This window comes from Urocitellus parryii, chromosome 3 (genome assembly GCF_045843805.1).
Source record: "Urocitellus parryii isolate mUroPar1 chromosome 3, mUroPar1.hap1, whole genome shotgun sequence".
Classification (NCBI taxonomy): Eukaryota; Metazoa; Chordata; class Mammalia; order Rodentia; family Sciuridae; genus Urocitellus; species Urocitellus parryii.
In genome coordinates, this window is record NC_135533.1 from 12,309,006 (window position 1) to 12,332,196 (window position 23,191).

General features: G+C 46.2%; 2 protein-coding genes across 2 annotated transcripts; both read left to right on the forward strand.

Moving 5' to 3' along the window:
- The first annotated feature begins 1,143 nt into the window (after positions 1-1,143).
- Prss58 (serine protease 58) lies at positions 1,144-3,719 on the forward strand. Its single transcript, XM_026412724.2, has 5 exons — positions 1,144-1,183; positions 1,892-2,030; positions 2,226-2,482; positions 3,345-3,484; positions 3,570-3,719. Exons 1-5 carry the CDS (start codon positions 1,144-1,146, stop codon positions 3,717-3,719), a joined length of 726 nt encoding a protein of 241 aa, XP_026268509.1.
- An 11,797-nt stretch (positions 3,720-15,516) lies between these two features.
- LOC113199649 (putative DBH-like monooxygenase protein 2) lies at positions 15,517-23,191 on the forward strand. The gene is made up of 13 exons (XM_026412702.2): positions 15,517-15,804; positions 16,288-16,434; positions 16,909-17,070; positions 17,297-17,380; positions 18,578-18,745; positions 18,930-19,032; positions 19,196-19,362; positions 19,677-19,768; positions 20,031-20,127; positions 20,266-20,325; positions 21,717-21,847; positions 22,558-22,672; positions 22,949-23,191. Exons 1-13 carry the CDS (start codon positions 15,517-15,519, stop codon positions 23,189-23,191), a joined length of 1,857 nt encoding a protein of 618 aa, XP_026268487.2.

Genomic DNA, 23,191 nt, shown 5'->3' on the forward strand with positions numbered 1-23,191 from the left:
AACATCTTTCACTGTGGTACACTTGCTGCAATCAATGAACCAATATTGATGTATAATTATTAAATAATTTCCTCAAATTGTACAGGTATGTGGGTATTGTCAAATGTATAATGTTGTGTATACCATTCCTGTATTATACAAAATAACTGCACTGCCCTAAAATTCCCCTATGATCAACCTATTCATCCATCTTTCTCCCCAAGTCCTGGCAACCCTTGATCTCTGTAATTTTGCCTTTTTTAGAATGTCACTAATTGAAGTCATGACTTTTATATTCTTTTCAGACTGCCTTCTTCTCTTAACAATACATGTTTAAAAAATTTTTCGCAATATTTCACTTTGCGTCCGCACCGACCTGTTTATCCACTTAACTATGCAGCACATTTGGTTTTCTTCCAAGATTGGTGATTTTGAATAAAGCTTCCATAAACATCCATGTGCAGACTTATTTGTGGACAGAAGTTTTCAACTCATTTGGGTAATAATGAGTGTCACTGGTGGATTCTACGTCAAGGCCATGTTGAGATTTGTAAGTAAATGGTCACTATTTTCTTTAATGGTTCTATCATTTTGCACTTAGCAGCAATAGATTCCCAGCATCAGTTCAAGAGATACAGAAAGAAGAGGACTGAGGTATCTCAAAGAGGAATTTAGTGTTAGGCAGAGGGAGCTATGTCAGTGCCAGAGGCCTGAGCACGTCCAGCCAGTGTCACACAAATGGGGCTCGGCATCACAGAGACAGGAGGGGTCAGTGTAGTTCAGACAGAAAACTGCCTGCAGAAACCCGACAGGACACGGCTGTGGAGACACTGCGAACTGAAACTTTGTCAGGTTATGTAATTTCTTGCCTGAAAGGAGCAGCTGGGGGGACCCAGGATTCCAGAAATACTTTCTGCTGGGTCAGGAACAGAGTCACCAACCTTGTTTCCTTTCCCTCCAACAGCAGAAACCAACCCCCTCGTTTGACAGATGAACACCATTTTGGTAACTGAATCCTGACACTGAAAGAGTTTGGATAAGACTTTTATTTCAACCCTAGAGCTCCTCTTGTTTATCTGATTTAATACTTTCCCCATCCTCCTCTCCTTGTTTCCCAGAGACTCTGAGATGAAACGTATCCTGGCAAAAGACTGTCCCACTGTCATGAAGCTCATCCTCATCTGGGCTCTCTCACACCTGCCTCGTGAGTATCTGCCCAGCTGGCTTTGTGTTCACCAAAGAGAAATCCTGGGGGAAAAGTGAAAGATGGGTCAAGACAGGAGACACCATGGCAGACTTGAGACGGAGGGCTGATTCTCGGTCCCCACCAACTCTCTCCCTGTAACGGTGCCTGCCTGCCTGACCTGAGGTTGTTGGTTTTGTATGCTTCCGGGGAGGCCAGGACATTGATACCCCAACCAGAACCACTCCTAAGAAAGAGCTGACTCTGGACCTTTCTGGACCAGGATTAATGTTGGGGTGAGAGAATGGGAGTGAGGATTTCCCAATTCATGGGCACCACAGAGCATAAAACAGTCCTTTGTATTGGTGCGTAGGTCATTCTGCTTGCATTATTTTTTTGGAGAAAAGAAATAAGACTTGTGAAAGTATTCTAAAATTGGCAAAGAAAAAAAGTTGATTTAATATTACATACACTGGATTTAGAAAGTATTTAAGAAAGTTTATTTGAAGAATATTTATTGTCACTTAAAAGGGCAAACACCTTTTTATTTATTAAACATATGTTTCTATCATTATTTTCTTCATGTTTAGAACAAAATCAATTCATAGGTTTAGTTTATACTTAAAGATATCAAGAGAAGGTTGGAGAAGCCTATTAAATAATGCTCCTTTGGTTTTTCAGTGACTATTGAGAAATCTCAGAATTTCTTGTTGATGTCTCTCTTTCCAGTTACCTTTGCCTATAATCCAGAGTACACAGGTGCCATTACCCCCTCTTACTTGGTCTACTTGAAATCCGATTACTTGCCCTGCGTAGGAGCCCTGATCCATCCACTTTGGGTAATCACAGCTGCACATTGCAACTTGCCGTGAGTAAAAAGCCACACTACTGTTTGGGTTTTCAGGTCGGACACTGCCCAGAACTATCTCCCAATTAAATGGGGTTAGAAAGATCTTTGAGGGGCATTCAGTGGCAGAGGAAAACATCTGTGGGCTAGTGAAGGCCCATAGGATGGAGAAGCCACCTATGTTAAGTACTGTTGTGAACATCTGTATCATTCCAGGAAGCTCCAAGTGGTGTTGGGGATCACAAACCCTTCAGATAGCAGGGAACGTTATGTGCAGGTGGTCGGCTATGAGAAGATGATTTATCATCCTTACTTCTCAGTCTCATCTATCCAAAATGACGTCATGTTAATCAAGCTGAAAAAAGTGATTAATCTCAATAACTATGTGAAACTGGTCAAACTCCCCAACCATCCTGTCCGTGTGAATACCATGTGCATGGTCACCACCTGGGGCTACAACATTTGTGATGTCTGTGAGTCTGTAATATGTGTGATATCTGCTGAATTCAATGGCATTCTCTTGAAATTAGCCATGCTTCTGAACGCTCTCATCTCAGCTTCTGCAATTCTGCTAAATGAAGCTTTCCCCAGGCCTCCAAAGTCATCCCTTTCAGATCATTCCCTTTCCCTTTCCATTACTCAAGGAATCCTTTAAGCCATTTTCCTGCTGTATCTTTTTATCATCTCTGCTTTCATGCATGATAGAAGTGGTTTCAGTGGAAAGAAGCAATAAAGAAACTTAGAGCCTTGAAATACCAAAAAATAAATAAACAAACAAATAAAAATAAAATATAAGCACAAGAAATATACCTAATCCTGTGCTAAATCGGAACTCCCTTATGCAAGACGCAGGAGATGACCTAGTTTAACTTACAAAGTATTTTAAACTGAGAACATTCTAGATAGTATTCATTTCTTCAGAAAACTGTCAAAGGGTACCATCATTTTTATCAATGAATTTTGAAACTAAATATTCTACCTAAGCTTTCTTCTATGTCTTAAAATTAAAATTTCCCGAAAAAAAAAGTCAAGTTAACATAGCTTTCTGTTACCTGTCTGCCAGCTAGCTTAGCCCAAAATTTTCATGCAAATCCTAATAGACTGTCAGTAGCTATTCATTTAAACACATTCATAAACAGACAGGCACTTGTATCATAAGAAATTGTTAATGTGGTAACCTGTATCCAGGTCATCCTGACTACCACAGTTGTCCTATTCACACAATATTTCCTTTCTTACGATAGAAGGAGAAATAAGTTGAAAAAGAGAGAAAGTAAAGCTGATTCAGTATGTAGGACAACTGTTGAGGAAGTCCAACTTCTCTCTTTTCTGTAGCCAAGGAACCTGACTCACTGCAGAATGTGAACATCTCTGTAATCTCTGAGAAAGATTGTCAAGGAGGCTACAGAACCCAAACCATCAAGCAGAATATGTTCTGTGTGGGCATCGTGCCAGGAAGGAGGGTGCCTTGCAGGGTAAATGTTCTAATTACTTCTGCCTTAACTTCCCCCTTCCTTGTGGAAACTGTGGAAGGTAACCTGGTTTTCTTTCTGCTGGCAGGAAGTCTCAGCAGCCCCCGCAGTCTGCAATGGAGTACTCTATGGAATCCTGTCTTTTGCAGATGGATGTGTCTTGAGAGCCGATGTTGGCATCTATGCTAGTATTTTTCACTACTTGTCCTGGATTCAAAGTACAATCCAAAACAACTGAGGGTTCCACAGCAGGAATTCCACAGCATGTGACACAGCGTCTCCCATGTCCAACCTCAGAATTAATTAAATGGATTCCTGGGATGGTGCCATGTATAACTCTTACTTGTTCACTCATACACAGCAACCCTTTCCTCCCACGCAAATGAAGATGGAAAACTTAAAACTTCTTAGACCATTTGGGTTATTGAAATGGACATGGTATTCTCTCCAACAGACAAAAGGGCCACTCCGTCGTCACGTGGGGTATCCCACTTTCTATTACTTCCTGAGTTACACAATATGTGTTTTTGGAAACTTAACACAACAATTGGAAAGAGGCATTCTAACAAGGAGTGGGCTAAATAGAAGAATGGGTGGGGAGAAGTGTTTAAACCTGGGGACTGTGAGGGCATTGCACTTCATTTCTGTGTGTGCACATAGGATTCTACACCAGGCATGGATAGATTTCACCCAGTCTTTTTGCAGGATTCTGGGTGTCTACTTGAGACAAATGAGGTTGCTATAAAAGTTACTTGGGGTTTGTGATGTGGCAGACAAACAGAATCCAGGCCCAATTTTCTTAATGCAAGCTTGCCTCTTATATTACAGCATTTGGCCTAGAAGCTCTACTTTCTCCTGGCTGTCACTCTGGCTTCTTTCTTTCCTCTTTTCTTTTCATCTCAACTCTGCAGCTTTGGTAACCACCAGAACTTTTTAATGTGTAGGTTTACAGGAGAGAGTTCTGTGGCTATTTGACTGAGGGTTAACAAAGCAGAAGCTAAAAACAGGTTCCAGTGAATTCAGCCTATGGCCACTAGCTTTTCAGTACAGCTGGGGCAGAAGAGAACCTGTCTCAGGAAACCCAAGTTCCAACAATACATTGTCCTCTCAAAGGTTCTAAAACCACCGAATCAGTTATGCCTAGCTTGGGATGCTTACAAGAAGAGTTTTGTGTATGAATTATTAAGCACAATTATGAGAGCTTCACATTCATATATTTCATTAACTAAAATTTTAGTTAATGGAGAAATAAGTGGCATTGAAACAATTTTGCAAGAGACCACCTCAACCTCTGAGGATGTTTCTCAGCTTGAACTGGTGCAAAGATTTCAACAGGTCACATTAATGCTGTATAAGACCAGTTGATTCTAGATAGCAACAAATGTGAGGTCCCTGAATTCCACGGACCTGTGTGCCATCCCCAGGTTTCACCATGAGCACTAGGAGGAGACTTCCTCAGTTGCTGAATATATTCCTTTTTTTTTTTTTTTTGTGGAATGCATAAGACATTCACGTAATTTGAGGATGGGGATGCTAAGGCACTGGTGATAGTGAAGACAAATAGCTACTATGCTACGACAGAAAGACCCCCCTTACCTCCAAGTGGCAGATGGGAAACATGGGATACAGTGGCAAACTGATGTTGATAACTGATGTAGGTTGTTGACTCTAGGTCTACAAGAGTAGTGGTATCGGGGTCAGACTTACAAGAAGTCTTTGATACTCAGCCATGCACGTGGTCCACTTGTCTCTATTGTTCACTGTTCATGAAGCTCTTTCACAAGCATTTGGAAGCATATGGAGGAAGTTGAGAACAGACTGTCCTGTCCATTGGATCACCAAAATCTTCTGAAGAGGAGTACTTAATGTGAGAGTTCTCAGGGGACACAATTATTATCCTGCTCCAAGTTGACCTTGAAAAATTCTACTACAATACATAAATCTTCCACAAAGAATTTGTTCCCATTCCTCCCATCTTGCTCCTTCTGAGTGCCTATAAGGACAGAGCCCTAGCAACTCCCCAGAAATTCATATAAATCTTAATCTCAGGAAAGAGAACAACTAGATATGTTAATTGAACTTCTGTCTCCTAAGAATTCCGATCATTTTCCTCAAGCATCCCTGGAAGGGGTGGTCCTATCACAGTAGCACACATGTAATTGATACCAATATATCAAGCAAAACCAAACTCTCAACATCACTAATCATCAGGTGAATAGAAATCACAAATACGAGGAGATATCACCTCACATTTGCTAAATGGCTATTCTCAAAACCAAGAAGGATAACAAGTGGTGGCAGGGATGTGGAGAAAGAAGAACATTTATTCATTGTCAGTGCATCATTATGTAAAATATTACGGAGAGCCCTAAGAATTAAAAATAGTTACCATAGGACATAATAACCCACTTTTGGACATATATCCAAAAGTCTGTACCTTGAGGGGAATATCTGTATTTCCGTGTTTATTGATGCATTATTCACAATGGCCAAGACATGGAGACAACCTAAATGTGCATCACCAGATGAATAGATAAAGGAAATATTATCCTTAAAAGAATATTATCCTTGAAACAGGAGATATTTCTATTCACAATAATGAAGCCAGATTTCAAGATAGGTAGTTAGTGTAGCTAGGTAAATCAGGTCTGATACACAGTTTAATAGAGAAAAATAGATTCCCATCTGAATCTGGGAAATCAGAAACTACACCTGGGAGATTGAAATGTTAATATCCCCAAGCCCTCCCCCCCACACACACACAAAGAACTGTTAATGAGGCAGCTCCCAGCAGATAGGGAGGTGCTAATCAATTCCACCTGCCTTCCCACCTGCCTCCCCCATCATATGCAGGATAAAGGATGCAGGATAAAGGAAAATAAGCAAGATAAAGGACAGGAATAAAGACCTCAGATATAAAAAAGGGATGAGACCTCCTCAACCCAGGGATTCTGCCTTTCAGTTCCCTTTCTTCCTGGGTGGTCGGTGGAGGGGGGGTCTTCTCTGCTGTCCTTTAGTAAATAAAGCCTTTTACTTTCCACTCTGCACTTGCCTTGGTGTGCTTCTCGGTGTTATACTTCAACGTTCGGGAAGCAAGGACTTGTCAAGGTTAGTATCAATAACATGGATCAGCCTGAAGAGCGTTAGGCTAAGAAAACATTATGTTAAGAACCTGGAGAATATTATGTTAAGGCACAGAAAGACAACTGCCCCATGTTCTCATGTACATAGGGGAACTAAAACAGTCAAACTCTTAGAAGCATGGAGTGGTTCCAGGGCCTCAGGGGAGGGAAAAATGTTAGTCAATGGTACAAAAAGTTTCATATATATCAGATTAATGAGCTTGGAGATTTAATATTCATGGTGACTATAATTAACAATGTTGTGTTGCACCCTTCCTTGACATTTCTAAGGTGGTACATCTTAAGTCTCCTCACCAAGGCACACACAAAAGGTAACTGTGAGATGAGTATGTTGGTAAGCTTGAGTGTGGCGGTCATTTCATCATCAAATCACTTGAAATATATGCAATTTCTAGCCCAGCCACTATGGAAATCAGTATGGAAGCTCCTCAAAAGACTAGGTATGGAGTCACCAGGTGACCCAGTTAATGCCACTTCTCAATTTTCTCCTGAAGAATTGAAGTCATCTTAATACAGTGAAACATGCATACCTATTTTTAAAACAGCACAATTCACAACAGCCAAACGACAGAACCAGCCTAGGTCCCTCAATGGATGAATAAATAAAGAAAATGTGGCATATATACACATTGGAGTTTAATTCAGCCATAAAGAAAAATGAAATCATGGCATTTGCAGGAAAATGCATATAACTAGAGACCATTAGGTTAAGTAATATAAATCAAACTCAGAAGGTTAAGGCTTGTATGTTTTCTTTCATGCAGAAGCTAGAGAGGAAAAGGGAAAACAAAGTTGGTGTATATATACTAAAAATCAAAGAGAGATCAGTAAAGGAAAGGGACTTCAGGTGAGGGGGGGCAGGGAGCAAGTGCTGGGGAATAATACTGGCCAAATTATATTGATGATCTATTGTGTGTATATATGAATATGTAACAACCTGTCACAATCAATATGTACAACTGCAGTGCACCAATAAAAAATATAGAGAAAAAAAACAAAATGCTATCCTTTGGGGAATACATATATAAAATAAATTTTATTTTTGGATTTCTGTTGTTTTGAACAAAATCAAATGCATTTATCATGAAAACAAATGTCTTTTCTTTGTCTCTCTTTCCCAGTCTTTTGATTTGTTTTTCAAAATAATTATTAAGTTGTTAAAAATCACAGGTAGGATTTGCTTTGACTACAAAATGCACATGAAAATTTGCTTTTGCCTTTTTGCCTTTTTTTCCCTTTATGCCCCTAAATCCCTATGTCTATTCATCTATTTGGCACATCTGTAGTCTCTTGAGTCCCATGTCAGCATCTCAAAACAGGGGGCCAGTCCTATTTTAGATGAGAGAATTCAAACATCCTCCTGGCTCCAGTGACTTGTCACCAAGCCATGCTTGCTGTTACCCCTTCCCAGTAAAACAATGGGACTTCTGTTCTGTTCATGCAACCATGCAAGGAAGTCCCCTTTTCATCCCAGTTCTATTACTACTACCTTTGTCTTGACAATCTTGTTTTGACTGTCCCGCTTTTACAAGCCCAAGACTCTGCCTTATCTCCCCGATGATTCTGAAATCCCCTTCGGGCCCCAGCACCCACTGCCAGCCTTCCCAAGGAATCACAGCTAGTTTCTTCCTCTCCACATAGCCTCTCCTCAACCTGCAGTGCCCTTTCTCACCACGTGGCCTGGACTCTGCCAGCTTGCCCTTTCCACCTCATTCCAATAGGCTTTGGTAAATGGATTTCCTTCTATAATTTCCATCCTCCCCACTCTTTGATCTCTATCATCAGCACCTCCACAGAGAGCTCATCCAATTCTTAGATCATCTATTACCTCTGTTTTCACCAAGACCAAAAGACTCAAGTCCATTATAATAAGAGTTTTAAAAAGAGCACTCTCTTCCACCTTTAGCTAACTTAGCCTCTTTGGTCCTGCTTTCTTTATCTATAAAGTGGGACAAATCATATGTCTCTGGATTGTTGAGAAGGAAAAAGAGGACTCACCAAAGTCATGTGCCATGGTATTTAGTACACAGCTGGCATTCAATAAGCAGGAGGATTGGGGAATCTGTTACCATTTCTTTATAGCTACTGTCTTAGTCCATTTGTGCTGCTATTACAAAATACCCGAGACTAGATAGTTTAAAAACAACTGAAATTTATTTCTTTATTTCTTACAGCTTTGGAGACTGACAACTCCAAGATCATGACATTGTGTTGGTATCTGGTGAGGGCCTTCTTTCTGTATCCTCACGTGGCAGAAAGCAAAAAGGCAAGAAACAAAACAAAACAAAGACACCAGTTCTCTCCTTGGAGCACATTGACAAGGCACTATTCCTGTCCATGAAAATGGATCCCTCAAGTGCTAGTTACCTCCTACGGGCCCCTACTGCACTGGGGATTGAATCTCAACATACATTTTGGAGGGGACACAAACATTTCAATGTAGCACCTGTGTTTATCTTTCTCCAACCAGAGGAGAAACTATGTAAAATAAATTGATCAGAATCAGAGAGCCAAAGAACATTCTGATATGTAACTTCTCCTTCTCAGGCACCTGGGCCTTCTACAGCCTGAGAGAGAGGCTTTCAAACATAAAACATACAGCAGATATTTTTCTGCCACCTCTCATGGCTGGGCCATGACAGGTTGAAATTGCAAAGCAGGGTAGCAGTCCAAGCCTGTCTAGGGGCCGTTCCTCATGCTCTCGTTTTTCTTCCTCCTGCAAACATGTCCCACCCTCTCCAGTTCCCAGTAGCTATCTGTGACCCTCACCAAGGTTCTCTCCAGCCAGTGAGAAACCACTTTCAAATTATCTGTTTCTCCAACTTCCCTACATCTCCATCTAGTCTTTGAAGTTCTATTTTCCATTCGGACAAGGTGATGTACCTTCAAGTAGTGACAGGTGAATCATGTTCCAGTGTTAAAAACTACTTGGGGGAACCTTCAGATTTACTTCTTCTGGTCTATTTCTAATCTGATTATTGACAGAACTGTAATCCAAAGAAATAGTGATGGGATTCTAGCTGTTATGTCAGGAAGGTAGGAGAATTATTTGAAGATAAGAATGGATGTCTCAGAATGTCCCTTGGGTCATGAGAAGAAAGCCTGTTTGTCCTCTGTCCCCACTGTCACACAACAAAGCCATCTTTTTCAACAGCACATAATGTTTTAGAAAAGATCAGGAACATGCAAACCTGAACAAGGGTGGTGGCACCCAAGCTGGCCTGGCCAGCCCCAGGCTGCACCAAAGCAATATTGCCGCCAGATGACACCCATCTGGAGATCTTTCTGTGGGAAGGGAGGGTGGGGGTGACACACAGGAGGCTGAGGGAAGGAAGGGAAGAATACAGGAGACCCCTTCCAGTGTGCTAGGCCTCCCAACCAACACCACACACATCCTGGAGAACGGTGGGTGAATGGTGACCCCTAATGGAAAAACTCCTCAATCACAGGGGCTTAGGAAACAGCCCTGCCAGCGTCTCTACCACACAACCCACAGCACCATTAGTGATCGGGTACTTTGGATCTGCGTTTGCAGCTGTTCATTGCCACCTGCATCCTGGTTGTGTGCCCACGTGGTCGACACCCCTGGGATACAGACATTCAATCTAGAAGCAGAATGGCTCAGCTACAGAAGCCCTTCCTATGGACTTAGGATCTCTCTCTCTCTCTCTCTCTCTCTCTCTCTCTCTCTCTCTCTCTCTCTCCCTCGCTCCCTCCATCCCTCTTCATTCTGCACTTCCAAGCTTCCAAGGTACTACCCAACCCTTAGCCTGGAGCTTGTGACTCCTCATTCCACTCCTTGCTCTAGGAATGACCTCAGAGCCAGTTCTGACTCATGGCTTTGTGGTACAATATTCAGGAATCCCTCCCCTGCGGATCCAGACCTTGCTCTTTTGGGAGGTCTTACTGTCTTAAAGATAAGCTTGAGTTTGAGGTGTAAGGAGTTAAGTAAGAGTAATAAGAATGGAGATGTCATCAGAAAAATAAAATAGGAGTTTATTCTAGGGGTGTGAAGGAGAGGCTACACACTCAGCAATTCTGCCCATGCCTTTATTGAGCTTCCAGAGTTTCTCCAGGTTTCTTCCCTTTGGGATCGATACCACATTATCATGCAATATGCTTTTTATGTATGCAAACTATGGAAAGAACAACTATTGCTAGTTGATTGAGGTTTAGGTGGGAGAAGAGCCTTCCCCAACACACACAAGTGTTCACACTCAAGCCCTCTAGCAGCTGGGATGAGATTGCTGTGCTGTTTAAGCAGAGAAAGTCAAATGGTAAATCAGCAGGAGATTCCACTTGTGGTTAGAGCAAGAAGGGAGGGTGAAGGTGAGGAGGAAGCAGGCAGAAGAGATCCTAGAAACCAGGGTGTCTGTGTGTGTGGTTTTTATTCAAAGGCCCCAGGAGGCTTTCTCACTGTGTCTTTGCTGCAAGTACAGAACAGGACTCTTCCCTGGGTGACATTGGCCACGTGCAGACTCAGCTCAGTGTCACTGACTCGTGTGGCCAGGTAATTGGCTCCTGGAAGGGATATATCCTCCTTGTCCCCAGGGCTTCTCAGAGTGGCCAGCCACTGTAATTGCTGCTGGAGATCCTGTTGGTACCAGCTCATCCAGGGGTACTGGGAATTCCTCAGGATGCAGCGCAGAGTCTCAGCCTGTCCACGCGGTACGAGAACCCACCTGGGCCTTTGCTCCACCAGGCTTGCAGAGGGGTCTGGAACACAAAGGCTGGTGGAAGCGAAGGCACAGACAGTGGTTGCAGGGGGGTTACAAACTGAGCTAATTTCTGGGGAGGGAGTCCATGAGTGACACTGACAGGAGGCTGCAGGGAGCAGAAGGGACACTTGCCAGGGTAGAGGCTGTCCCTGGGGCATTGTCCAAGACTGGGATTAGGGAGCACCTTCTCTGCCTATGGTGCTCTAGTGCTTCATCTCTCTCTTCCTCCCTCCACCCACCGAGTGCCCCCCCCCAAACGCTGGTCATCAGACCTGCACTCAGGTCTGCAGCCAGGAGCACCCAGACGCACACAATGGAAAATGGCCCCATCCCCTGGCCCCTCTGGCTCTCTCCTGAAGCGCTGTGAGACAAAGCAGGATCTCGCCTATAAGACAGCAATCAGAGGCTGGGTCTCCTGGCCTGAGGTGCCAAGGGGCGTGGCTTCTTCAGGAAACCAAATATGTTGTCAGCATGAAGTTCAAACAAAAAGGCTTCTGTGATTCCCTGCTTCCTGAGCTTCCCCATGCACTCCCCATATTCCTGAAGACGTCTTTGAAGGGAGGCCTGGCACCCTCTCCTGCACCCCAAGATACCTGGAGGTAGTCCGAATCCAAGCCTCAGATCGTTGCAAGGGATCAAAATATCTCAATGCAACCAAGTGAGGCTTATAGAACTGAGCCGTCATCCCTGGCCCACACGCTCCACTTACGCTGGAGGCTGTTACAGGGCCACACTGAGGCATGACCATGTATGGCAGGTGTATGATGATGTTCACCCATCTCCAATGATCTGTGTCTGACTCTGTGAGGACCAATACAAATTCCGTGGAGAAAAATGGGAAGACTCCTTCCTTACCCTCCCTTTTCTTTTTTTGAATTCTTTTTAGATGTTGACGGACCTTTATTTTATTCATTTATTTATATGTGGTGCTGAGAATCGCACATGCTAGGCAAGCGCTCTACCACTGAGCCACAACCCCAGCCCAATTATCCTTCCTTTTCTTGAAGCATTTTTATTAGAGAACTTGGAATGACAAATTCCTCCTGTCTGTTTGGAATGTTTGAAAATCTTTTGAAAAGCTCAGTTAAACCCCTTGCTAGCTTTAAAACCCAAGAATGACATCTTCTCAAGGACCATTTCTTTGAAATTTAATCCTCAGGGTTGAGGTTGGCGCCCCTATCTCCCAGGTCCCAAGGAAGTAGCAACCTTCTATTGGGAACCTGGCTTAACTCAGGTAGAAGCCTATATTAACATAGCAAAGAGACTAGTGCAGAAGTCCAAATTAAGTAAAAACCTTATTTCAAGTTGCAAAATTACTTTCTGTTGTAAAGATACAGGAAGTTTTTTATTTGGTGGGGGCAACATGGATGTACTCCAGTTGCCAAGTGAGTCTAAGATGAAGGATGTCTGACAAATGGGTCTGTGAAGCCCTCCAAGTTCATCTTAAGAATATACTCATGGTGGGTTATATCTATCTTTGCAACTTTTTAGTAAATTAAGATTCATGCGCCTTACTTTCCAGTGTAATGCTTATTTACTAATAAAGTTATTTTCTTTTTCTTTTACCTCGTGGGGATTTTTCTCACTTATTTTAAATAATATTTAATTATTAAACATACATTTATTAATTTATTAAATATATGTAATCATATTTGATTGATTTATAGTAACTTATGTATATAACAATTACATATTTCCCAACTGCTTACTTTGCTGTCTCTCCTGCCTAGTGGCCCTCAGTTTCTTCATCTACAAAAGGGAGATAATATTGAAAACTATTTTGTAAGAGTGAAAGCATCGGTACATGAAAATATTCTTAAAATAGAGCTTGGCACAGGCTAAGCATTCAGTAATAACTGCATTTTATTATTGCGGTGTTAAATTTTAAATCCAATTAAAATATGGTAGAGTTAATGGTAACTTCTGTCTTCAATTTCTTATCACTTAGTAACCAGCTGAAATTGGAAGCACAAGTTCTCTTGACTGTGTGTCACTGATAAGAGGCCTCCTTGTTTCCAGTTTGAAAACCAACAGTCTGGAAAATGCCACTGAAAAGGCCCTGTGTCTGCCCTCTCTCCATCCTCAGCAACTCCTGGATGACAGTATAGAGACACGGGCCAGTTTGGCCACTGAACTTTACCTTTCAAGACCTGGAACTGCGCTGGGCTTTACTCAGTGCCAGCCCCATCACAGACACTGGGTAAAAGAAAAAGGGGACTGGGGTGACCCAGACACCAGGCCCATCTCCCTGGGGACCCTCCAAAATGTGCAGCAATGGCCTAGTGTCAGACAGTCAAGGGCCAGAAGAAGGGATTTCCTGGGTCCATAATGGCCGGCTTCCTGCTCTTTCATGAGAACCCTGCCTCTTCCCTGAGAACGGTGCTTCGGCTGGCAGGACAGATTGCAGGATAAGGGATCCTAGGCCCTTCTCCATTTACAGGACCGGCTGTCCTGTCCCCTGTCTTCAGCCTAATCCTCAGATGAGATTGGGATCAGAGTGTCTCCAGTACTCCTGATATCTCCTCCCTGCTGTTCCTACTCCTCAAGGTCAGGGCCTTCCCAAGTACGACTTTGTCTTCAGTCTCGGCCACTCTGTTCCCAGCCACACTAAGCCTCTGGCTTCCAGATGGCTGCCTGGATCCCCGCTTTCTCTGCCAGGCCCAAAGATGGAGATTGTAGCTGCCCCTTGGGGACATTTTTTTTCTCCCCCACGGCACCTCAGTTGCAAACAGCTTCACCAGCTTTTGAGCTTAATGTGTGATTCAAAGACTAGGCGGGCACTGAATGAAGGCACACGCAGCTCACGCCAGCGTTCTCCACTCACCGCACACACTCCATGAGCTGCACTCCTGTGTGGGGATGCATGGGCCAGAGTGAGTTGGGCCAGCCCGTGGGCACATGTCCTGTCCATTTCCAAGTAGAGAACAGGCAAAGGGGTCACGTGAGGTGAACCACAGCCCTTGGGTGGCTGTGTCAATAACCAGAAGGAAATAAGTCTGGAACTAGAGTGAGACTTTGGTCCCTGCCTACGAAGCAGCTAACAAATGACACCAACTCCCTCCATCAGGATGAACCATGGAGGAAGAACATTCAGGGCTCTGCTGTCCTGTGGGGTCAAGGACCTAAGAAAATAAAGAAAAGAGCAATCCCAGGGCATGCCCCTTGGTGCTCCCATTTCCTTATCTAAAAGTAAATGGATTGGAACTTTTGGAAAATTAAGTGGGTCTGAAGTTTCTTTCCACTCTGTTATTCTAATATTCCCTTTGTGCTGTTATTGTTTGTGTAATAAAACAATAAAACCAATGTGCTCGCACCTGGAGAAATCGGGCCAAGCCTCCCAGGAGGAGAGTCAGTAAAATGTGGCCCTGTTGAGAGGCAGCTCACGGGTGGCAGTCCAAAGGCACGTGCTTGTCTGTTTCTCATTTTCTCCCTCTTCTCCCCTCACTCCTTCTTGTTCCTCCCCAGGAATGTGATGAAAATCAAAGCTGCCCTGGACTCGGACTTGCCCACCTGGGAAGCTGATTGTGGTTCTTTCACCTCTAGGTGTCCTTCCTGGGATTAGCAGCAAGGATTCCTGCAGCAGATGCCCAGCAGAGCCCGCCCGCCCCTCCCAACAACTTCCCTCCTCCCTACATGGTACCAAGGACTGAGAGGCGAGGTTTACACCCACCCCCACTAGTGCCTTAGTCTGCACAGACAAAAATGGAAAACAACCATCTAAACTGGGGGTGGAGGGAACATGGCAGAGACAGAGCACTTAGTAAGGATATCTAAGGATCCAGGATGGGGGAGCGAAGCAAGGCAAGGAGAGACAGAGAGGCAGAGAGAGACAGGAGGGGAAGAAGAGCAGGGAGATGCCGAATCCTCCATGACTCTGCAGGGTCTCCATGGGCAGGAGACTGACCTGTAGTTGGGGTGGGAAACCTGAGTGATTTACTCAGAAGAATTTCACGCTAGGTCCCCTCCAGAGTGAGAGAAACCTGCCCTGTGCCCTCTCTGGACATCTGAACTCCAGTTATGCAAGTGGCACCACTCAGAACCCAGAGGATAATCAGATCAGAAGATCCCAGCCTGACCCTCCCTCATGGCATGGTGCCTGGCACAGGTACAGACATATAAGTCCAGAGCTCTTGAGTCTTCGTCTGCAGGAGAGATGCTCCAGGTCGCAGGAGCCATGACCTGTGTCCTTCTCTTTAAACTTTTTCTACTTCTGGTCCTGTCAGACACCTGCCCAGGCAGCCACCTCAGCCCCACATCCCGCCTGCGCTATTCCAGGTTCCTAGACCCTTCCAATGTCATTTTCCTGCTCTGGGACTTTGACTTTGAGGCTGAGATCATCACTTTTGAGCTCCAGGTCCGGACAGCTGGCTGGGTGGGCTTGGGCATCAGCCACCGCCACACTGTGGTGGGAAGTGACCTGGTTGTTGGAGGAGTCCTGCCTGATGGCCATGTCTATTTCTCGGTAAGTCTAAGGGTGACTCCTGTCCAGGGATGAGCGCCTTCGTTAGGTTGAAGATGGCTTTGTGTCCAGAAAACACCCATATTCTCCAAACATAACCAAACACACTCTCAGAACTCCTGCTGACTGCTGGTCTCTCTTTACAAGAACTCTAGCCTAGAGTTTGTAGCCTAAGTCTTCCAAAATGCATGTCTTCAAGGCTGCTAAGAGAACCCAACCATTAGACTATGAGAGACTCTTGCACCCCCTCTTTGCTAACAGCCTACTAAATACAGGTCCCTGGGAAAAGCTCAAAGCTGTTTGAAACACAGGCTCTGAGAACCCAACCCTTGAAGCTGTGCTCTACCCTAGAAGGAAATTCAATAATAAAGCAGACCTGGGTTCTGTGGTGTCGGTGCCCTGTGGGAGATAAATGGACACCTGCTGCCCCAAAGCATGATGAGTTGAGCTTCTGGTTCTTACTCCTTAACTTTCCCTGGACCCTAGGATCAGCACCTTGTGGATGAAAACACCCTAGAGGAGGACGGGAGCCAGGATGCCGAACTGCTGGGGCTAACAGAAGACGCTGTCTACACAACCATGCGCTTTTCCAGGCCCTTCCGCTCCTGTGATCCTCACGATCAAGACATCACGGTAAAATAGGGGAGGGAGAAAAACACTATCCACACATAACTCTGGCTTCTGGGGAGGTACATTGCCTCCAGTCCCACAATTCCTAGGGCATCTGTCCCTCCCAGACTTCCCAGGGACTTACCATTGTGCCATCTCTGGAAATGCACAAGCTCTCCTCTGCCCCGTCAATGACTCTGCACCCACCCCTCCTTGAAGAGCCCACTGTCCCTGAGCCTGAGAATGTTAGAATTCCTGGGTTCAGCTCTACTCTTTCATTTTGACACAGGCACAGAGAGGGAATGTGAGGGTGCTCTGATCGTTCAATGTGACCCAAAAGTTCACCTCCGAGTGGAACTAGATTCAGTCTAGTCTCCAGGCCAAACTCCTTTCCCTTCCACTGTGTAAACATGCCAGGCTTGATTAGGGTCTTGGGTGCACATCTATGTGAAGTGCTTCCAGTGGGGGGCAGCCCCTCAATGCTCATGGCACCCCCAGAGTGACACCATCAGGGTGCTGACCGCCTATGGCCTGGATGACACACTGAAGCTGGATCCCGAGCGTACTTTCGTTAAGTCCATCTTCCTGCTGCAAATGTTCCACCCTGACGATCTGGAGGTCCCCGAGGAGATCATCATCCATGACCTGGAGATCACTGACGTAAGCCCCTCCACCCCACCGCCTGCATCCTGCTCCCTTTCTATCTCTCCACTCAACCCAGACCCCTCCTCTGGCACCCCATGTCCAGCACATTCCTTGGGGTGAGGTTACTCCCAAAGACTGCCCACGTAGCCCTCAAGTGAACCCCCTCCCTGGCCCATCCTTCCCTTGGCATCTTTGAGAACCCCACCCTCACCCTGCTTGCCTTCTGGGTCCCCTTCCCCAGTTCCTCATTCCAGAAGATGATACCACATATGCCTGTACCTTTCTTCCTCTACCCATCGTCAGCAAGAAGCATCACATTTACAAGGTATGTGAACAGACTGGGGAGGCCGCCAAGTGGGGAAGGCACTCACACAGTCTCTAGAAGAAGCCATAGGGAAGCAGCTGGGAGAATGGAACCAGCTGGGGCTGGGTGGGGGTGGTATAGAACTCTACCTACCTGCACTATTTTACTCAAGCCTTACAATGCAGTGGAGATTTTTGACAGAGGTTACTAATTAATAACATTTGCAAAAAGTAAGCCCTAGAATTGTGCTCTGATAGCCCAGAAGGAGGTAAAAATCAGGAAGGGGAAGTGGCTTTGGGCTGTCAGGAAGTCAACAAAGCTAGAGTGAACTCAAACTTGGTCATCTAACTTTGCATATGAAGGGTTTAATCTTATCAAGTACCTGAAAATAGGATCTTATAGTAAGGGCCAAGTTTTGTAGGGGAGCCACTTTTTGTTTTTTAGAAAATCGAATGTGGATACATTCTCAGAGATCATGCACCAATTGAGGTTAGAGTGTGTTACTCACCTGTGCATTACTGTAACAAATACTTGAGAAAAACAACTTAGAGGAGGAAAGATTTCTTTGGGCTGATCGCTTTGGAGGTCCACAGTCAGCTGATGCCATTGCTTTGGGCCTGAGGTGGGGCAGAGCATTCTGACAGAAGGGTGCAACAGAGAGAGGTTTCTCTGCTCATGGCAGCCAGAGTAGGGAGCAGGGATAACCAAGGACAAGAAATACGCTTCCAGGGCACAGTCTCAGAGACCTACTTCTTCCGTTCACACCCCATTACCTACAATTTCCACCACCTCCCTTAGTCCGTTCACCTATCAGTGGGTTAATCCATCAGTGAGGTCAGAGCCCTTATGATCCAATCCTTTCCAACTCTGCACATTGCTGCACGGGTGACGGTGACCAGGCCTGCAACACATGAGCCTTTGGTAGATATTCCAGACTCAAGACTAACACTAAAGAGAGCCAGAGGCCTTGGAATGTCCCTAGCTGGATGCAGAACCATGTGCTGTGGTTTCAGGAAAGAGGTTTAAAGCCTTGACAGGAGAGTCAGGCAGAGTTGGGAAAAATATCGCTTGGGGAAAAGAAACACAAAGGAAATAGAAGAGGCAGAGAACTGGACAGAAGTGGAGAATGCCACAGTTGTAGCTGGGAAAAGGAGTGGGGAGAATAAGGATTGAGGGCAGGGACACTTGACCCCATTCTGCCCTCCTTTCTCGGTGTAGTTCGAGCCCAAGCTGGTGGAGCACAATGAGACTATGGTGCATCACATCCTGGTGTATGCCTGTGGCAATGCCAGCGTGCTCCCCAAGGGCATCAACGACTGCTACGGGGCCGACCCTGACTTCTCCCTCTGCTCCCAGGTCATCGTGGGCTGGGCTGTCGGGGGCACTGTGAGTCCTGCAGTGGGGGTGACGCATGGCTTATGGGGAGCATGCTGTTGAGCAGGGAGCATTGCTGGCTAATGGAAGACGGGGATAGGGAAGGCTGGGGTGAAGGTTAGAAAACCAGGCAGGAACCTTGGATTGGCACCTAGTTCCAGTCCTTCTTGCTGCCAAATCTCCATCCCTCCAACAGAGTTACCAGTTTCCAGACAACGTGGGCATCTCTCTTGGGACCCCCTTGGACCCTCAGTGGATTCGTCTAGAGATTCACTACAGCAATTTCCACAACCTTCCCGGTGAGCCTGCAGAGGACCTGGAGGAGGGCAGTTGGTGAGGTCGGCTGGTTCCTCGAGGTGTTGGGAATGAATTGCATGCTGACTCTGTGGGTCTCAGCCCACCCAGCTTTCCTACACCTCTTCCTCTACACACCGTGACCCACTGTCCTGCCTTCTGCACCAGGTTTATATGACACATCAGGGATCCGACTCTACTACACCTCTCACCTGCGCGAATACGACATGGGAGTCCTCCAGCTGGGTGTCTTCACATTCCCCATACACTTCATTCCCCCGGGTGCTGAGTTCTTTATGTCCTACGGGCTGTGTAAGACGGAGAAGTTTGAAGAGGTAAAGCTGGGAGACAAGCCTTTCCCGAGGTCCCCTGTTCCCCATCACAGATCTGGTCTGATCACCAAGCTGAAGAGCCGGAGCCTCAGACTTTTATAATGATCATAGGCTGGTGCTCAGGAAAATAAATAGCATGAATCATACAAGGGAGAAAAGGTGTCATGGTTTGGGGGTTCGGGGAGCAGAGTGGAAAGGGTTTGATAAGAATTAAAGGAGTGATTGTCAATTACAAGAGGAAGGTGTCAATTACCAAGGGAAGACAGGAGCAAGGTCAGGGTTCTCAACAAACCAGGTGTGCCTCCCTCCTGCTGCAGATGAATGGCACCCCAGTGGCTGACATCCAGGTGTTTGGCTACCTGCTCCACACCCACTTGGCTGGGCAGGCTGTGCAGGCTGTGCAGTACAGGTAAGGGAAGACTTGATTTGACTTGCTCTCCTGTATAAGGGAAAAGATTCTTCAGCAGAAGGTTTTGCTTGGTTGAGAATAAGGGGGAGCTCATGCTGTCCCCAGAATAGAGGTGACCACATAAGGCTGTGGAGAGAGGGGCTTCTTATTTATTTTAATGGACAATTTGTGTCTCCAGAAGGTCGCCGCATGCTGCATGTTTATTGGCAGACCCATTCCCACGTCATCTTTTTATTTCTGTCTTCTCTCCTTCTCTCTGTAGAAATGGAACACAACTCCAAACAATCTGTAAAGATGACTCCTATGACTTCAATCTTCAGGAGACGCGAGACTTACCACACCGGGTGGTGATCAAGCCGGTGGGAGCCCGCGGCGGGGAGGCCTGGCTGGAGCCTGCGGAAAGCAGGATCAGAGCTCGCTGTTGCCAGCCCAGAAAGTGCCAAGACCACACCATCCCTCTGTGACTTATCTCAGCTTTCATGTTTCACCCTGAACAGGGAGATGAACTGCTCATAGAGTGTCGCTACCAGACGCTGGACCGTGACTCTGTGATTTTTGTAAGTGTCTTTCTTCACTACGGCCACAATAACCACAGCCCCCAAAAGAAAGCTCTGCCCCTGGCTTTGGTAATCCAGTGACTCTGACTGTTCTTCCTCCCAATGGCATTATCCATTCATGTTCTCAGTGCCCCATGCCTCCAGGATGGGTACAGGGACTCCCTGTCGATGACCCTCTATAGGCCATGGAAAGTTAGAGTGAAAGGAACAAGAACTCGGGCTCCTTGTGACCTGTGTTCGAAAATCAGCACCATCATTTAGCAGCTTTCTAACCTTAGGCAAGTGATCTAACCTCGTTGTGCCTCAGTTTCCCAGTTAATAAAGAGTACTACAACCTAGCCCCTCAGACCATATGAGAACGCATGGACTCACGGGGAACTTCCAGAATGCTGCCTGTCTTGTAGCAGATACCTGTCGCAGTTACCATGGTACAGGGGACCACACCTAAGTCATGTGTAGGGAATGGCTGGTGGGTCCCGTGCGTTTGAGAAAGAAAACATCTCCAGCCTTACAAATGATCCTAATAGGAGGTAGAAAGGAATACACACAGTAAGAGAAGAACAGGGATAATGCAGTAGGAAAATTCACAGGGAAAAAAATCCCAAGACAGTGAGCTGATCACGTGACACAAGTGAGCGTGTCCTGCTTTGGACCCGCAGAGACAGGGAGATCTGGAGAAAGACAAGTGTGAGAAAACCTCTGAGAAGGGAATCATGGGGTGTGCGTAGGAAGCATCGCGCCCATGTGGAGGGTGGGGAGCAGGGGAGGTGACTGGACGAGTGGGATGAGGGCAAGGAGACGCGGCTGGCAGGGAGGACACTGTCCTATCTATGTCTCCCAGAGGGCAGCCTCTAACTCTGCCACACCATAACTACCTGCCAGGTAAAGGAAAGCAATTTAAAAATGCGTTGGAATTATTATATATAATCCAAGAATTTCTTTAATGAAGATGGAGTATTCTTAATAGACTTGCTAGAAGCTGCAGAAGATGATTGAAGAGGCTGGTGACGGGAGGCAGGAAATGTGATGAACAAATGGTCACATGACCCTCTTGTTCATGCAGGGCACCCTCTCATGGCTCCTTGCCATGCTACAGGTCAGGTTGCCATCAGGACAGACGGGTGGCTGATACTAGTTGAGAGGCAGTGGCAAAGGAAATGCAGAGCACAGGGCAGAAGTGTGTGATATTTCTTTGAAAATATTATCAACAATTGTCCACCGACTGGAAATGGAAAAGCAGAAAGGAAGAGGCCCCAACACGCTGGCCCTGTGCTAAGGGAAAAGAGGATGGGCGTCTCTGGAAGGGTGACCACCGAGAAGGCTCTTGGCCTGCCTCGTCCCTCTCTGTGGGCTTTACATCCTTGTCTCTCCATCTCCCTCCTCTTCTCCAGGGAGGTCCCAGCACTCTCAACGAGATGTGTCTTGTGTTTCTCTTCTACTACCCACGAAATAACATCTCCAGCTGCCAGGGCTACCCTGACATCATCTACGTGGCCCGTGAGCTGGGGGAGGAGGTATCAGAGTGAGTCAGCTGGGAAATAAAACCCACGCATGTGCGGGGAGGGATCTGGGGAGGGCTGGGAAGGAGGAAGAGGAGACCCACCCACCCCCTCCCAGGCTGGTGCCCCAGGAGACCTGGGTGGGCTGTCTGTCCAGCCCCTCCCCTCCTCACCCCTGCTCCTGCCAGTGTCTGACACTTAGAGCTCTGATACACACAGGATTGTGTGGGAAGTTTTCCATATCAGTGAGGTCATTCAGTGGAACAGATGAGAACCGACTGCTACAAACCGGATCACTTATATATACATTCTGTGAGCCTCTCTCATGAGCACTGTTTGGCTCAAAGACTATTTCTTTTCAAATGATTTGGTGGTAAGGATCCTCTCTGGGACTCCCTGAAACTTCTATGATGCACATCTGCACAGACTCTTCAATTCACCTAAGGCTCTGGCAAAGGCAGCCTGCAGTCCCCTCTCTGGATCCTCCTGGACTCCTATGTGAAAAAGCCATGTCCTTAAGGATAATCTTCTTTTCTCAGTTTCTGAAACTCTCCACTCTGATGATCTTCCTCCTCATTATTATTGTTTCATTCACTTCTAAGACGTTCTGACAGTTTACGCTGTCATGAACTCAGGCTGCTAACAAGCATGCTTTATACACGTTGTGGGAAAGCACGAAGTCGACCCTAAATGGCTCTCTCTCCCCCTGCCCTGCTCCTGCTGCCCGTGGCAGTCCCATGGAGGGTACCATGGTCATGAGCAGCATCGAATGGACTCCAGAGAGCATCAAGAAGGCCGAGAGAGCCTGCAAGGAGTCCCAGCAGATTGTGGTAATCAAGACTATCGATGTGAGTGTCCCACCCTCTAGGGCTGGGTGAGGGGTATGGGAGGGTGTTGGGCCAAGGCAGGAAAAAGAAGGACAAAGGAAGCCAATGCAGTGGTGGGCACGTGGGTTGGGGAAGGAGGGTTGGAAGTGGGATGCTGCTGCCGGGGTGTGTATGTGGTGGGAGCCTCCTAGTTAAACTGTGACTTCTGTAAGGACAGGCAAGGCCCAGTAAGGTTTCAAGGATGTGAAGATGGTAGGGAGGCTTCTGGAGTTACCATTTTTCTTCCCTGACCTGCAGGAGCTGGTAGAAAACACAACAGGCTGGATTCCTGACATCATCCCCACTCCTCGGGGACCCTGCTTGGAATCCTCCGGAGGCAAAGTGGAGCCCCAGGACCAGACCCCTGCGGGCTTCAGGGCTGCACCGGTGGCCCTGTCGGGATCCTCCACTGCTGCCCTAAACCACCTGCCCCTGGCTGCCCTCTTGTGCATGCAGGGCACCCTCTCGTGGCTCCTTGCCATGCTACAGCCTGAAGTCTGA

Coding starts and splice junctions, on each gene's coding strand:
- Prss58 (XM_026412724.2), top strand. CDS start 1,144: ATGAAGCTCATCCTCATCTGGGCTCTCTCACACCTGCCTC. Junction 2,031..2,225: donor GCTGCACATTGCAACTTGCC/GTGAGTAAAAAG, acceptor GTATCATTCCAG/GAAGCTCCAAGTGGTGTTGG. Junction 3,485..3,569: donor GAAGGAGGGTGCCTTGCAGG/GTAAATGTTCTA, acceptor TTCTGCTGGCAG/GAAGTCTCAGCAGCCCCCGC.
- LOC113199649 (XM_026412702.2), top strand. CDS start 15,517: ATGACCTGTGTCCTTCTCTTTAAACTTTTTCTACTTCTGGTCCTGTCA. Junction 16,435..16,908: donor CTCACGATCAAGACATCACG/GTAAAATAGGGG, acceptor TGGCACCCCCAG/AGTGACACCATCAGGGTGCT. Junction 19,769..20,030: donor GTGCAGGCTGTGCAGTACAG/GTAAGGGAAGAC, acceptor TTCTCTCTGTAG/AAATGGAACACAACTCCAAA.